Consider the following 16,785-nt stretch of genomic DNA (forward strand, 5'->3'; position numbering starts at 1 on the left):
CCACCCCCATGAACTGCAAGGTAGAACCCAGCCGTGCTCTGATCCCTTGTACCCCAGCCTTGCTTGGTACCCTACAATCATGGGAGGGCTTTAGGGGCAGGAATTAGCCTTGAAGCCCACAGCCCCATTCCTGTTGTTTATAGCACTGGGACAATCATTGCTCCATGCACAGCCAGAGGTGCTCTGCAATGGAGGGGAGGTTTGGGAACAGCCTGATCTGATCCCCATCTCCATCACTGCATCTCCCTCCCATCACAGTGATGCTGTCCCATCTCTGTGCTGTTCCTTCTTCTCCTGTCCACATAGGGAAACTGAGACACTCAGGTGGTTGAGCTCAGCCCAAGCTGTGCTCCCCAGGGAGCTGAGATGGAGGACACAGCCCATCCCAGGGGGCAAACAGGACAGAGGGATGGACACCCCCCCCTGCAGCCCAGCACCCCCAGGGCAGGCAGCATTGGTGCTGGGAGCATCCATGGCACCTTGATGCTGCATGGAGAAATAAGGTGAGCACAGCCTTGCATACAAAAATACCTCTATTGCTCACCGCGTGGGGGCTGCAGACCCTGCTGTCCAAGGCCTCACCACAGCCCCCATGGGCTCCCGACTGCATGGCCAGGCCTGGCTCCCATAGCAGAGCCATGGGGCTGCCGTGCCATCAGCACCCACAGTGCCACGTCCCTGCTGCATCCTCGCTCCGTTTCCCTCCTGCCCATCAGGACTCCAGGTCTCTGGAGAGCCGCAGCAGCTCCTTCTGGCTGTCGATGGCTTTCAGGTGCTGGAGATAAGCCCAGGTAGAGACAGGGCTCCGTACGCTCAGCGACTGCTCCGAGCCTGCAGGGTGAGGGATGGGCTCAGCCAGACCCCCCCTCCTCATTGCTCACATCCCCATCTCTGCCTGCAGCCTGACCCACGGCTCCTCCTCCAGCCCCACAGCTGGGTTTGTGGATCCTCCTCAGCTGCCCATCTCATCTCAATCCCCTTTGTCACCCCAGCTTGGTTCATGGGTCCCCCCTGTTGCCCATTGGAACCCATTCCATCACCTCCAGTTGGCTTCTTGGGTCCCCTTCTCTTGCTGCATCCTCTTCTCTGTGGCTCCCTAATCCCATTCCACCACCCTTAACTCAGCCCATTGAATTTGGTTCATGGATCCCCTCTATTCCCCTCTGCTCACATCCTTTAAATACCCCCAACACCTCTATGGTTTCAGTTCCAGGCCCCCCTTGGCACTATAGGAGCAGAAGGAAATGGGAACAGGCGTGTTCCATGGGGGCAAAGTGATGTCCAGCCAAGGAACCAACAGCACCATCCCAGTGTTCACAGCCCTCCACCATTAAGGAACACCAGTGGATCCCATTCATGCACTATAACAAGTGGACCCCATTAAGAGCTTGGGGTCTCCCAACCCCACACTTACACGTGCTGATCCTGACAGCCCTGGCATCCTCTGGTCGGTGTGGGGAGCGAGTCCTCAGTGGGGACAGAGGAGCTGTGTGCATATAGAAAGCAGGAGCTGAGCAATGGACCCCCCCAGCCCTATAACACCCCCAACCCCACCACCCCAAAACCCTGCTTACCATGTGCCTGGCCCCGGCAGCGCTGCAGGATGCGCACTGTCTTCGCCATCATGTGCTGTGGGCAATGCACAAAGGTGACTTGATGCCACCCAGCACCATTTTGCTCTCTGTCCTGTGCCCTCCCCATCCCCACTGCTGGGCACTGATGATGCTCTGGGCCAAGCAGTGCCCCCAAAGGGTGGTCCAAAAGGAGCAGCCCCCCCTCCCCGCCACCACTCACCATCTTCTCAAAGTTAATGAGGTTCTCAGCCAGCGTGCGGTTGCCCTCATGGATGAAAGTCATGTCTGCAACAGGGAGGGGGGTTTGGGGAGGGGGGGGTCAGGGTGAGCTCTGGGTTTGGGTTCTTGGTCCACAAAGCCGTGGTACTCACCTTTAAGGAGGAGGGGGATGAAGGGGATGATGGGGGGGCTCAGCTTGGCGACGGCCAGACGATAGACCCGGTGGTTCCATGATGGGTCCTGGGGACAGGCAGAGGGATGGGGGCTGATGGGGCAGCAGAGATGTGGGGATGGGGTGCCCCGGAACAGCACATCCCAAATGTGGGAGCACAAGTTGCACCACCTCTGTGCCATCTATGGGACTCTGTGTATTAGGGGTAGCAGGGGCAGCAGGGAGTGGCATTAAACCCAGAGATATGGGGCTGGCACAGACCCCCCAGCTCTGCTCCCTGACCCCTAAACCCCATCCCATCACTGAGACCCTCGAGCTCCATGGAAGCAGCCACACTCACCAGCATCCGCTCCAGAGCAGCGTGCAGCTTACGGATCTTGTGGGGCAGCCTCTGCACAGAGAGGGGGTCAGGATGGATCCATGCAACCCTCTAAATCTCCATGCACCTCCAAGCCCTACACCCCAATACCCCTCTAAGATCTGTGCTGTTGCTTGCTCTGGGTTCTTGGCAGCATCGGTCCTTCCAACCCAACCATCCCATGGTTCCATGATCTTTAAGGACCCTTCCAACCCAACCATCCCATGGTTCCGTGATCCTTAAGGGCCCTTCCAACCCAACCATCCCATGGTTCCATCTTCATTAAGGACCCTTCCAACCCAGCCACCCCATGGTTCCATGATCTTTAAGGACCCTTCCAACCCAACCATCCCATGGGTCCATGATCTTTAAGGACCCTTCCAACCCAACCATCCCATGGGTCCATGACCCTTAAGGACCCTTCCAACAGTTGCATCCTGATCTTGGTGGGAAATGCACTCCCTGCCTCCCTAGGCCTTGGGGTGCAGCTCATATAGGAACCCCAGCAGCTTGGCCACCCCAGTCTCTATCATGGAGACTTGGATCTATCACTGCAGAACCCAGGGGGAGGTGGCAGGAACCCATGAGCTTTTACCTCCCAGGTCTTGGCCAGGCGACTCACGGCTGTGTTGCTCACACCAAACATCACCGCAAAGAAGGAATTGAGGTTCTTCTGCTCCTTGAGGCTGCAGGGATGGGATGAGGTCAGCAGGGAAGCCAGCAACGTGTACCAGTGTGGAGGGGACATTGGGGACACTCACTGTGCAGCCAGCTTGATGAACTTGCGAAGCAGTTGGGCTCTCCTGCCCAGCTCATTGCAGAGGCACAGCTCAGTGGCCACCCAGTACTGCAGCTCATTGAAACGCCTCATCATTCGCTCCAGGTTGGCCGTCGTCACCTCGTGGAACTTCTGAGGCCCCACGATGTAATGGATCATCTCCACCTGGTGGGGCAGAGGATGGATGGGGTTGTGACAGGGGGACACCCAGAACCCACTCCCCAACAATATCCAGGTGCTGCCCTTACCTGGTGGATGCTCTTGAAGAGGTTCCAGTCATAGTCGGTGAGGTGGCTGGCCAGGTCCTTGGAGCTAATGAGATCCAGTGTGTCTGAGGAGCCAATGTGGGGGCCCAGCTGCTCGGGGTGGGGGGTCTGCAGATAGATTGGGGGTGAGGGACACCCCAACCCAGAGCCAGGATCAGAGCCTGTGGCTGGGCTCACCAAGGCCCCCCATCACCTGCACTTGGTTCACAGGTCACCCCCTACATGCCCAATCCCCTCCATCCCCTCCATTGTGTTTCATGGCTCCCCCTATTGCTCAGCTCATTGAACTCAGCTCCTCCCGCAAGATTCATGCCCCCCCTACCGCCCAGCTCAATGAAATCCCCTCCATCGTGGCTCTCTGATCCCCTTCCCTCACTCATCAAACCCCCTCCATTATGGCTCATGGGTCTCCCTCCTGCTCAGCTCATTGAACTCCCACCCATCACTTCTATCTCAGCTCACAGATGCCCCCCCATCTCCCCACGGACCCCCCTGGAGGTGAAGGACCAGGAGCAATGCCAGCAGCTGTGTTTCATGGGGCAAAGCCATGCCCAGCTCAGCTCCAGAACCACAAGGCAAGGATTCCCCCCAGCATCTCCCACCCCACGCTGACCCCTCCCCAGCTCACCAAACCTCCCAGCTCCTCCATGCTGACAGCAAAGAGCCTCTCATTGAGCCCCAGCGAAGTGAACACCCCCACGGCATCCAGCTGCAGCCCCACTTTATCTGCAGGAGAAGGGAGGATGGATGCTGGGCTGCTGCAGAGCTCAGGGACCACGGAGTGCCCCCAGCCCACCACTCACCTCCGGATGAATTCACCTTCACCAGGAGATGCTCCCCATCCCATCCAAGCTGTGGGGTGAGGGACTGCAGGACATCCCGCACCGATGCGTTAACAGGCAGCACCGTCACCAGGCACGAATGGTCAGCTCTATAGATCTCATAGGGCACTGTCAGGGTGGAGGGGTCAGCACTGTGGCCACATCCAGAGGGGTCAGGTGTTAAAGGGTGAGGTGTTATGAGTGTGCCTGCAGTCCCCCTACCTTTATCCTGGGCTCTTAAGGCACAGCTGCTGTTCAAAGCTGCCTCGTCTTGGCTGGAGAGCCAGCTCATGGAGCTCCGAGACTGCAGGGAGAAAGGGGAGAGAGGGAAGCATGGCACCCCCGTGATACCTCACTTCTGGGGGTCCCATCTCCCTGTTCCTGCCCCTACCTTGGGCTGGGGAGAAATGCTGCTGTCCCCATTCTCCATCCTGCACCGAGAGGAGGAAAGAAGGTGTTAAGAGGGCAGCAGAGCTTGGGATGCCGCCCTCAGGGACACAAGGATGGAGGTGGCACCGGATGATTATGGGATGGAGATGCCCGTGGTCACCCTGAGCACACAAGGACCCGACAGATAGAGGTGGCACTGGGTCATTATGGGATGGAGATGCTCATGGGATGGAGACGCTCATGGGATGGAGATACTCGTGGGATGGAGATGCTCAGGAGATGGAGACGCTCATGGGATGGAGATACCCATGGGATGGAGATGCTCATGGGATGGAGATGCTCATGGGATGGAGATACTCATGGGATGGAGATATTCATGGGATGGAGATGCTCATGGGATGGAGATGCTCATGGGATGGAGATACCCATGGGATGGAGACGCTCATGGGATGGAGATGCTCATGGGATGGAGATGCTCAGGGGATGGAGATATTCATGGGATGGAGATGCTCATGGGATGGAGATGCTCATGGGATGGAGATATTCATGGGATGGAGATGCTCATGGGATGGAGATGCTCATGGGATGGAGACGCTCATGGGATGGAGATGCTCATGGGATGGAGATGCTCAGGGGATGGAGATATTCATGGGATGGAGACGCTCATGGGATGGAGATGCTCATGGGATGGAGATATTCATGGGATGGAGATGCTCATGGGATGGAGACGCTCATGGGATGGAGATGCTCATGGGATGGAGATATTCATGGGATGGAGATGCTCATGGGATGGAGATACTCATGGGATGGAGATGCTCATGGGATGGAGATATTCATGGGATGGAGATGCTCATGGGATGGAGATGCTCATGGGATGGAGATATTCATGGGATGGAGATGCTCATGGGATGGAGATGCTCATGGGATGGAGATGCTCAAAGGACTCACGCTCGGGGCCGCCGCCGCTCCTGCTCCTGCACCATGGCCCCCAGCCGAGGGTCCTGGCTCACCAGGTCGGCGAGGTTCTATGGGGGTTGGACACAAGGGGGGACCAGTCAATGTGACACAGCGGTGACATGGGGACCCCCAAGGGGCTGCCCTGTGCTCCCAGTACCTGCAGCAGAGCCGTGGTGCTGCGGTCGCCCTGCAGCAGCCGCCCGTAGAGCAGCACCCATTGGCTCACCAGGCGCAGGATCTTGCGGCGTTTGTGCAGGCAGTAGCTGGCTTTCTCCTGCTCCGAGCCATCCAGAGGCTCCGCACGGAAACTGGGACCAGTTAAGGGCACCAGTATGGAGGATGCGAGCAAAGGAAGTGAGGGTATCCCTATGGATCCCTATGGAACCCCACACAAAAAGGGAATGGGGATGCGCCCTTCGCTTGGAGATTTGGGGTTCCCACTGTGTCCTGCTTTGGGGGGACAGGGATCAAGGTGGTCCCTGCAGGGGGGGCTGCATGATATGGGCCCCCCATCAGCAGCAGAAGGATATTGATGCAGCAGAGCCCTGCAGAGCTGTGAGGTCGGCATGAACACAGTGTAGGTCAGCAGGAAATCCCCCAGGAGTGTGTCTGGAAGAGAGCACACAGCCCCATTGTGCTGCGCCAGCACAAGGTTGGGGACATCCCTATGGGGTGGCCATGGGGTTTTGCACCTCACAGCTCCCACTGGGTCACGTTTTGCTTCTAAAGGCTGAGGAAAAGGCTGAGAGGAATGCAGATATAAATAGATGGTTATCTGGGGAATGAAGGGAAAGGCTTTTTTGGAATGGAAAGAGTAGAAAAGTTGAGCACAGGGATGAGGTTGGATGCTTTGCTGCTCTGATTTTTTACCCGCTGGGGACACCTCCTGGCTCTCCCTGTTCTGCAGCTCTGCATTGGTGGGGGGAGGATGTGGGAGAGGAGGGATAGGAGGGATTTGATGCAGCCCCCACCTACCCACGGGGTCGTAGAGCGTGGCATCGAGCCTCATGAACTCCAGCAGATGCTCCAGGATCTTCTCAGGCGTCCCAGCCATCACCAGGTACCTGAAGTGCATCCCCCCCACCATTGCCACCATTCTCCCCTCGTTCCTCCAACAGAAGGCTCAGGGAAAGGCCAGCACGAGGGATGGGGACGGGCAGCTCTCACTGTCACCTGCTGCTCCGCATTGAGGCTGGTTGGCTGCTGCCTCCCTGCAGGTTCTTCTGCAGCACCAGCACCACCTTCCCGTGCTCCTTCAGGCGCATGGTGTTGGCTTCCACGTCCTAAATAGGGAAAGCAGCCTTCAGACTGGATTGGTGGACACAGCCTGTCCTCCCCAGGCTGGTCCATGGGCAAAGCCAGCAGCCAGCAAGCAGCACGGGCTGCAGAGTTCATTGCTCACACAGCTTCTTGCACCCCAGTGCTCCATTGGCATTGCATGGGGGCTCGATGCAGCTCAGCACCCTGCTGGCATTGCATGGTGGCTCAATGCATCCCAACAACCTGCTGGCATTTCATGGTGGCTCAGTGCACCCCAACACCCTGCTGGCACTGCATGGCAGCTAAGTGCACCCCTGGCATTGCATGGTGGCTCAATGCATCCCAGCACCCTGCTGGCATTGCATGGTGGCTCAATGCATCCCAACACCTTGCTGGCATTGCTTGGTGGCTCAATGCATCCCAACACCTTGCTGGCATTGCTTGGTGGATCAATGCATCCAAACACCCTGCTGGCATTGCATGGCAGCTCAGTGCATCCCTGGCATTGCATGGTGGCTCAGTGCATCCCAACACCCTGCTGGCATTGCATGGCAGCTCAGTGCACCCCTGGCATTGCATGGTGGCTCAGTGCATCCCAACACCTTGCAGGCATTGCATAGCATCTCACTGCAAATGATAACCACCCCCCTGCAACCACCACACTCTGCACATCCCAGAGCAAACCCCACAGCCACAGGAGGGTCCTGGGATGGTTATTAACAGCTGCCCACCTTGAGGATGCGGTTGAAGTCCTGCTTGTCCACCCGCAGGAAGTGGCAGTTGTCCTCCCTCAGGATGATGCTGGCTGCTCGGGGAGCATCATTCACCAATGCCAGCTGCCCAAAGTCGTCCCCTTCGTGCAATGTGGCCACCAAGCCCTGCAAGGTGACAGGGATAACCCAGACCTGAACCTGACCCATGCCAGGTTGGAGATATGGGGTATACCCTTGGCACCAGGGTGGCAGCAAGGATGGGGTGGCAGCGTGGGGATGGACCTACCTTGCCATGGGTGACCACATTCACTGAACCCTTCCAGACGATGTACCACGAGGTGCCTTTATCCCCTTGGCTGAACACTGGGGGAGATGAATGGTGGCATGACTGAGACCCAGAGCATCCCTCATCAGCCCCCATCCCAACAACCCACAGCCAGATGGGTCAGACCCCAAAGTACCCTCATCCCCCCCATCCACCCCCTGCTCCATAGAGACAGCAGGAGCATCCAGACAGACAGCAATGCCCACCCAACCTGGGGATGCTCTCGTAGGGGCTGGGACATCCCACCCCCCAGCACATGGAATTCATTGGGGACACTCACACACAGTGCCAGCTCGCTGGTGGGACTCGAACATCAGCACAGATGCCAGCTCCCGCTTCACCTGCAGCAAGGGGCAGCATGGAGGGAACACATAGGGTGACAACAGGAACCCAAGGGGGAGAGCAGGAGGATGCCCAAAGGGGAGGCAATGGGATGCAGGAGGGTTTGGAGGGGATGGATGCAGGCAAGAGGGCAGCAGGGTGCAACCCACACTCACCGAGTTGGAGAGGTGAGCTACAGCTTTAATGTGAAGCAGCTCCTCAAAAATGAGCTCCAGCTCATCCTCCGTGCGCTGGGCAGGCCTGGGTGGGCAGCAGGGGGTGGTAAGTGACCACCCTGGGCCCCATCCTGCATCATCTCCAGCCCCAGAGGGGAAAAGGATGCTAAGGATACCCTGCAGCACCTCCAGCTGTGGTTGGATGGACACAAGCCCCCAGGAGCACCCAGAAGACCCCCAGGAGCACCTAGAAACCCCCCTAGGAGCACCCAAAACCCCCCAGGAGCCCCCCAGGAACACTCAGAAGCCCCCCAGGAGAACCCAGAAGCCCCCCAGGATCACCCAAAAACCCCCCAGGAGCACCTAGAAACCCCCCTAGGAGCACCCAGAAGCCCCTCAGGAGCACCTAGAAACCTCCCAGAAGCACCTAGAAGCCCTCAGGAGCACCCAGAAACCCCTCAAGATCACCCAGAAACCCCCTAGGAGCACCCAAACCCCACCCAGGAGCTCCCAGAAGCCCCCCAGGATCACCCCAAAACCCCCCAGGAGCACCCAGAAACCCCCCAGGAGCACAGAGAAGCACCCCAGGATCACCCAGAAACCCCCCAGGATCACCCAGAAACCCCCCAGGAGCACCCAGAAGCCCCTCAGGATTCCCCCCAGCACTCACGCTTTGCGCAGGGCCATGGTAAGCAGTGCATCAGGCCCCAGCTGTACCAGGAAGGTCACCGCCTCCAGCAGCTCCTCTGCATCCCGCAGCCCCATGCGGGGCTCAGGGCTCAACTCCAGCTCAGCAAAGCGATAGAACTGGGTGTCCTTGTCCTGGAAATGCCATTCCTGTTTCACTGCGGGGAGGGAAAAGCACGTGAGTTGGGCTATGGACCCATAGGTGACCCAGTACACCCTTGGGGGACCCCCTCACCGTGCGTCAAGACCCCTCCATCCACCAGCACCTGCCCCACACCAATGGCTTGGCTCCTTGTCTGGATGCCCAGCTCTGCATTCAGCATCCAGTCCACCAGCTCCTTCCCAGAGCAGCACCTCCTGCAAAGAGATTGGAGAGGAAGGAAAAGTAAAGAAACCCCACAATGAGGCTGCAGCACCCAGGAACCCTCCAAAAGGGTCCCCAAGGGTGGGGGGTGATGGAGGTCCTACCTGTGGTGCCGCAGGTGATGCTTGTGGTCCCGGATGAGGCTGGGGCTGGTGTTGGTGAGGTAGGTGAAGAGGAGCTTTCCAGCTCTCCGGATCTTGTCTGAAGATGCCTAGAGGGGAAATGAGGTTCTATGGTATATTGAGGATGTGGGCACTGAGAGCTCCATGCACATCTTAGTGCTGAACCTGCCCAGTGCCTGGTATATCCATCCCAACACCTCAGGATCTCCATCTCCAGCCCCAGGAATGGCTGATCCCAAAGGATCCACTGTCCCAACACACACCCCTCCTCCCCAGCACAACCTTCCTTTTGTTTCTCCCCCTTCTCTGAATGCCCCACTCATGGCTCTGCAGCATCCTCACCTGGGTAAGGCTGTGCCCATAGTCCAGGGAGGATTCAGCATCCAAACGAGGGGTCTGGAAAAGCAAAAAGAAGGTGTTGGTGGCCCCAAAAAGAAAGGGAAATGAAATGAAATGCTGTGAAATCCACAACAGTGCAACGCAAAGCAATGGAATGCAATGCAACCCTAACCCTGACCTTAGCACTAACCCCATCTGCTTACCCTAACCACTAACCTTAACCCAGTGCAGAGCAATGCAATGAGAACCTAGCCCTAAATTTAACCCTAAGCCAAATGCAATACTATGGGATGCAACACAATGCAATGCAATTCAATGCAATGCAGTGCAGTGCAAGGAAAACAAAGCAATGCAAAGCAACGGAATGCAATGCAACCCTAACCCTGACCTTAGCACTAACCCCATCTGCTAACCCTAACCACTAACCCTAAGCCAGTGCAGAGCAATGCAATGCAAACCTAGCCCTAAAGTTAACCCTAAGCCAAATGCAATACTATGGGATGCAACACAATGCAATGCAATGCAATGCAATGCAGTGCACTGCAAGGAAAACAAAGCAATGCAATGCAATACAAAGCAATGCAATGCAATGCAATGAAACCCAAAGCAATGCAATGCAATGCAACCCTAACCCCCTTCCACTTTCTCTGCACAGAAAGGGGGTGCATCCCTGAGCCCCCACCAGCACCATCCTCCTGAAACCATAGCAAAGCAAAGCCTCTATTCAGCCCACCCTCCCAAAGAACAGACCCCTCCAACACCCATTTCCAGCCCTATTTTGGCCCATTTCAGCCCCACTGACATGGTATACCCATAGAGAACCAAGGGGAACAATCCAGGCACTGCTGGAAACCAGCAAGGAGGAGCTGGGATGACCCAGTGAGGCCACGAATGGATGTATCTCAATGCATCCCACACCTCTGCACTGCAGCAGCCCCACGTGCACAGCAGGGACCCAACCCTGCAACCCACCCTGCAGCCACGTTTCACCCTGGGATGGGGAGTGAGAGAGCTGGGAGATGAAAGGAGGGAGTTAAAAGCAAAGGCTTTGCACGCAGGGATCAAAGGCACCGACGTGAGACACGGAGCAAGTGCTCAGTGCTGGCAGAGGACATCAGAGGGCAGGGCGAGGGAAAGCCTCGAGCTTCTCCTCCAGCTTTGAAGCCTCATCCAGGAGAGGAGGATGGTTTAAAAGATGATGGATTCCAGCAGGAGGGCCCAGGGATGCTGCTCTGAGCAGCTCGTGTTCAACCACAAGGGATGCTCCATCCAAATGACCACAGTTTTGATGCTCAGCTCTGTGTGTCCTCCACCACCACCCCTCCTTAGGGCTGTCACCACCAGCAATGCTGTTTTTCCACTCCTAATTCTGCCTTTTTCTGCTGTTTTCCTCCCTTTTTGGCTCCCAACAGCCCTTCATGCACCAGCTGGAGCATGAGCCCTATGGCACAGCACGGATCATCCTATGGCAGCATCTCTAGGGCAAGGCTTTGCGGCTTCAGGTTGTTCATGGAGGCTTTGAAAACCCCTTTGGGAAGGTCCTGAAATGACGGAGGTCCATTTTGGGAAGAGATTTTGGGGGAACTCAGAGTCTTCTGGGCCAGATATTCCATATATCTGAGCTGATAAGGATGATTTGAGGAACCCCATTGAGAGATAGAGCAGCTGAAAGCCTCAGAGAAGGAAACCAAGGTGGAGGAGCTGCAGAATCCTCCTCTAGAAATCAACTGAATGCAAAATAAAACTGCTTTGCAGGGGGATGAAGGGACCCCAAACTGCCCAGCACTGCTGGGTGCAGATGGGTGATCCATTGCTCAGGCTGCTCCAACTCCTCCAGCCTTTTCTGCACCCCAAAGTCTTCATTCTCCTCCTCCTCCTCCTCCCCGGGCTTATAGAAGCCCTTGAGGGCTCAGTTAAGCCCCTTGAGGGCTCAGGAAGGACCTTGAGGGCTCAGTTAAGCCCCTCGAAGGCTCAGAAAAGCCCCTTGAGGGCTTTCTGCACCCCAAAGCCTTCATCCTCCTCCTCCTCCTCCCCAGGCTTATAGCAGCCCTCGAGGGCTCAGTTAAGCCCCTTGAGGGCTCAAGAAGGACCTTGGGGGCTCAGTTAAGCCCCTTGAAGGCTCAGAAAAGCCCCTTGAGGGCTTATTAATAAGGGGCAGAATTAAAGGTGCTCAGGAGCGCAGCCTCCCGTCGTCACCAACGATGGGAGCCGCCTCTTACTCACTCTGCAAACTTTCCCCGTGCCTCGTGACGCCCCGCCTAGCAGGAAACACACCGGTGGTTGTCGAGTAAATGTTTGCAAACCTAAAGCCGGGCTGCAGCCGGAGCTGCAAAGACCCGCAGGGCGATGCCACCCATTAAACCCGTCCCCCGAACGGAGCCGCCTCCGCCGTCATCCCGTAACCCGGCTCCGTCCTTGGGGCTGAAAGCCAAGACGTGCCACGGTGCTGCTCCAAGCAAGGACGGCAAAGGAGACTGAAGAACCCTCCCTTGCACAAGGGCAGCTGCTCATTGCAGTGTCCCCCCACCATCTCCCCAAATCCCCTTCCCACCCGGCACCCCATGGTTCCCATCTCCGGCCATACAGGATATCCCCCCCCTTCCCCTCTGCTCCTTCCCATCCCTCCAGTGGCCGCAGCCGTCTCCAAAGCGTTTCCGAAGGAGTTGCCCTGTTTCCATCTTCCTGCTTACGGGACAGGAGGGATCCTGACGGGCTCCAGAAATCCGGCAGCTGCGGGCGAACGGCCAAGGCCGGCAATGAGATTTTCGCTTTGTTTGGGATCCCGGGGAAAAAACAACAAGGAGCTATTTCGGGTTTTAAAGCTCCGGAGAAAGTCCTCGCCCATCCGCAGGCTCTGAAGGAGAGGCACCGCGCCAGGGGCTCCATTATCCACAGGACCCCCAACGGGAGGGGTCTGTCTACTCGGTGCAGTGATGGCACATATGGGGTGACAAGGGCTGTGGTACATATAGGGTGAACATGGCACATATAGGGTGACCATGGCACATGTGGGATGACCATGGCACATATAGGGTGACCATGGCACATATAGGGTGACCATGGCACATGTGGGATGACCATGGCACAGATAGAGAGACCATGGCACATATAGGGTGACCATGGCACATGTGGGATGACCATGGCACATATAGTGTGACCATGGCACGTATAGGGTGACCATGGCACATATGGGGTGACCATGGCACATGTGGGATGACCATGGAACAGATAGAGAGACCATGGCACATATAGAGAGACCATGGCACATATAGGGTGACCATGGAACATATAGGGTGACCATGGCACATATAGAGTGACCATGGCACACATAGGGTGACCATGGCACACATGGGGTGACAAGGACCATGGCGCATATGGGGTGACTGTGGCACACATGGGGTGACAATAAGTATGGCACATATAGGGTAACCATGGTGCACATGGGGTGACCATGGCACACATGGGGTGACAATAACCGTGGCACATATGGGGTGATCACTGCACACATGGGGTGACCGTGGCACATATGGGATGGGTGCAGCCATTGGGGACAATGGTGTCACCCCACTGAGCTGGGAGACATTCAGTGCCATGGAGACCCCTGGTGTGTGTGTGGGGGGGGAGTGACACAGAGAGGTGCACCAGGAGCTGCAAGCAATGGGGAGAAGGGATGTGGCATGCCCAAGGCACAGCCAACCCAATCCTACCCCATCACCCTCCTACCTTCTATCACCCTCCCCATAGATAACCACGGGGTGTCCCCAAGCACCAGGAAGCCACACAGAGTGGGAGGGGATGGTGGGGGTACAACAGAAAGTCAGAGAGTTTTCTGTTGTTCCATTGAAGCAGGGGAAGCTTTTTGCTTTGGGAAGGAATGCAAACAGACGGAATAAAGCAATTTCCCTTTGTTCCTTTAGGTTTGTCCTCGGCCAGGCTGTGTGAAGGTGAATGGTTGAACACCCCTCCTCCCACCACCCATAGCACAAAGGGACTTTTAGCCCCCATAGGGGAATGTTGAAGGTTTGGGGACGTGGCCCAACTGCTGCCAAGCAACTGGTTTCTCCTGTAAGCAACAGCCTGAGCTGCTGGGGAGGGAATGTATGGAACCCAATGCTGGGTGTGGGGGAAGGTGTTTCCTGCTGGCAGTGGGTTGGGGTGCTCTGCCCGGCCGCTGTGCGGTGGAGCACGATGGCACCGGGTTCGTTTCGTGCTGTGCTGCCAAAATCTGCCCTGCTTGAGGCTGAAGGCTGCACAGCTCCACTCAATGCCAAGGAATGGGAACAGGGAAGCACAGCACGGACTTAAAGCACTGGGAAGGTGGGGAAGGGGCAAAGGTTGTACCCAGCATTGGGGGGTCCAGCTTGGCTCCACCTCCCCCAGCCCCTGGGTGAAGGGTGGGATGCTCTTGTAAAGTTCATTCACTCTTTTTCCTTAAGGTTTGTGGGAATGGAGGGGACAGTGTGGGGTTGGCAATGGGGCCATTTGTCCTGCAGGTGCCAACAGCTCTTGGCAAAGGGATGTGGAATGGGATGGGGGCACAGGGGTGGGAGGGTGGGCTCTTCTTCAGGTGAGGGGAGCAGAGTGGGGGCAGGCAGCACGCAGGCTCCTGCATATGGAGTCAGTACCTGTAGTCCCTGCTCTCCCCATGTCCCCACATCCCACTGTCCCCACTGCCCCACGTCCCCATATCCCACCACCCTCACGTCCCCATAACTCACCCAGCGGATACCCTGGATGCGGGGCAGACTCCCCCCTTCTCCCTCCAGCCTGATCTCGTAGCTGGAGCTCCGGAACAAGTGCATCTTCTTCAGCAGCACCGACAGCTTCTTACCGTCCCCACCGGAACCACCGGGTGACAGCGGCGGCGTGGAGGGGGCGACAGCCCCGGTACAACGCTCCAGCCCGGTCCGTTGGCAATGGGTCCCCACCGGAGCCGCTCCCCGCCGCTCCGCCTCCACCCCGCTGCTGATCCCGGTCCCGGTCCCGGTAGCGGTGGCGGTCCCGGCCCCGCGCACCTTCATGCGGCGGCTCCGCGGGGCCGGGCCGGGCCGGGCTGGGTTCGGGGTCGGTGCCGGTACCGCCGCCGCCGCCGCCGCGCTCCGCCCCGTAGGGAGAGGGATGGGAGGAGGGAACGGGGCCGTCCTCACACCCCGCCCCGCCCCGACGGCTGAGATCCCCCGTTCCCAACCTGACCCCAAGAGCTCCGCACCCCGGGGATCTTTTTAGGGGCAGCCCATCCCCAAAGCTCCCACCTCCACGCCCCCACTCGGCACCATCCACCAGCACCGCGGTGTCCCCACGCGTCTCCGTCCCTTCTGGGATGTCCTGTCCCTTTTCCCACTGTGACACCCCCGAAGTCCCCCGGTATCCAAAGGTTTAGGGCTGAGGAGGGGACCTGGAACACGGCCCAGGGGTCCTGGGAATGCAGGAGTTGGGGCTTTGGGCCAGAAAACAAAGGTTTCCTGCCAAAGTGAGCTGTCACTTTTGAAATCAACCCTATTTTTCTATTAAAATCTATATTTAAGCTGCCCCACAACCCAACCAGCAGGGAGGAATATCAACTAAAGGCCAGCAGCCTGCAGGCACCGTGCTGCTGGCAGCCACCTTTGGGGCTATGGGGTCACATTGGGCTCCTCTCTACTGTCACCACCCTGAGGATGGTCCATGGAGCCATCAAATAGAATGGGGAGCTGCAATCCTTCCTCCCACCACCCTCTGCATCATCTGCATCTCTGCCTGGATGCCCAGCATGGCATCTCTCCATGCATGTGTGCATCTCCTTGCATGCATCTCCCCACCTATTTATGCATCTCCCCATCTATATGTTCATCTCCTCATCCACATGAGCATCTCTGCATCCACATCTACATCTCCCCACCCATGCGTGCATCTCTTCGTCCACGTATGCATCTCCACATCCATGTGTGCAACCTCCCATCCACGTGTCCACCTCCCCATCCACGTATGCATCCCCCCATCCACGTGTGCATCCCCCCATCCACGTGTGCATCCCCCCCATCCACACATTGCACTCTCGGCCTACAAACCTCCCTTTTGCTTGGCTGCTTTATGACCACTGGCAGCTGGGAGTGATTCGGAGCTGCTCCTGCTCTCATAGAACTGATGCTGGAGTGGAAATGCTGCTGTTCATAGCCAGGAATCGGCCCCAGTGCTGCATGCAGGGAGGATGCTGGCTTGGCTGCTGCAGGGAGGAACCTTTGGAAAGTTCCCCAGCCTGATGGAAGGCTCTGAACTGCTTCATGTTCTGCACAAGGAGGATCTGCACACCTCTAACCGGCCCCTGGGTCCCTGCTGACGTGCACCAGAGGTCCCTGTGCTGTGCAGGCACATCCCCGTGCAATTAGAGTGAATTAAGTGTGGGTGGGGAAGGAGGGAGAGGTGTGAGGAAGGCCTGGAGCCTCCTGGAGAGCCCTCACCCCTCCAATAACCCCTCCAATAACCCCTCCAATAACCCCTCCAATAACCCCTCCAATAACCCCTCCAATAACCCCCCCAATTACCTCTCCCTCTTACACCTCCCCACAGCCCACCAGCAGCACCGACTTGCTCTCCCTGCTGTTCTCCTCCCTCTCCTCCCTTCCTCCCATCCCTCATTCCTGGGAACAGCTCCAGGCTCCTCTTGGAGGCCGCGGATGTCCCAGCTGTGTTGGTTGATGTCTCTGTTTGCTCCCTTGGGGGTGCAGCACCTGCAGGAATGAGGGCAAACTGCACCCAGGATGGCTCCCCAGCACCCTGCACCCCATTGTCCCACCTTCATAGAACAAATAAGAGATGCTTCAGGCTGGAGACTGAGAGCATCCTGCAGCAATGCTGCATCCCTGCTGCATCCTTGCAGGATAAGGATACATCAGACCTCTGGACTTGCCACCAATCTGATGGCCTCTATAGAGCCAGAACCCCAGCACTGTGCACCCATGTGCAT

General features: G+C 57.4%; 1 protein-coding gene across 2 annotated transcripts; it reads right to left on the bottom strand.

Annotated features, from left to right (window-relative positions):
• Positions 1–515: 515 nt before the first annotated feature.
• On the bottom strand, positions 516–14,958 carry RAPGEF3 (Rap guanine nucleotide exchange factor 3). Of its 2 annotated transcripts, XM_015886859.3 has the most exons (27): positions 14,561–14,957; positions 9,846–9,899; positions 9,486–9,592; positions 9,253–9,374; positions 9,001–9,175; positions 8,331–8,415; positions 8,114–8,174; positions 7,795–7,871; positions 7,527–7,673; positions 6,709–6,818; positions 6,511–6,599; positions 6,066–6,144; positions 5,693–5,843; positions 5,527–5,603; positions 4,580–4,619; positions 4,411–4,492; positions 4,171–4,317; positions 3,996–4,093; positions 3,350–3,475; positions 3,085–3,266; positions 2,919–3,009; positions 2,306–2,356; positions 1,946–2,033; positions 1,795–1,859; positions 1,575–1,629; positions 1,415–1,486; positions 516–831 (listed from the first exon to the last, which is right to left on the bottom strand). In XM_015886859.3, the coding sequence occupies exons 1-27, from the start codon at positions 14,861–14,863 to the stop codon at positions 713–715; spliced, it is 2,853 nt and encodes a 950-aa protein (XP_015742345.2). In that variant the 5' UTR covers positions 14,864–14,957; the 3' UTR covers positions 516–712. The 2 variants fall into 2 exon arrangements, with proteins under 2 accessions (XP_015742345.2, XP_085390203.1); XM_085534077.1 differs by having other exon boundaries at positions 4,171–4,492; positions 14,561–14,958.
• Positions 14,959–16,785: the final 1,827 nt, after the last annotated feature.

The sequence above is a fragment of the Coturnix japonica genome, unplaced genomic scaffold, assembly GCF_054131305.1.
Source record: "Coturnix japonica strain WE unplaced genomic scaffold, WE-NBRP24 Scf075, whole genome shotgun sequence".
NCBI classification, from domain to species: Eukaryota; Metazoa; Chordata; class Aves; order Galliformes; family Phasianidae; genus Coturnix; species Coturnix japonica.

Coding starts and splice junctions, on each gene's coding strand:
- RAPGEF3 (XM_085534077.1), bottom strand. CDS start 14,863: ATGAAGGTGCGCGGGGCCGGGACCGCCACCGCTACCGGGACCGGGACC. Junction 6,145..6,510: donor CACGCTCTACGACCCCGTGG/GTAGGTGGGGGC, acceptor GCTCTCTTCCAG/ACACACTCCTGGGGGATTTC. Junction 4,493..4,579: donor GCATTTCTCCCCAGCCCAAG/GTAGGGGCAGGA, acceptor TTCTCCCTGCAG/TCTCGGAGCTCCATGAGCTG.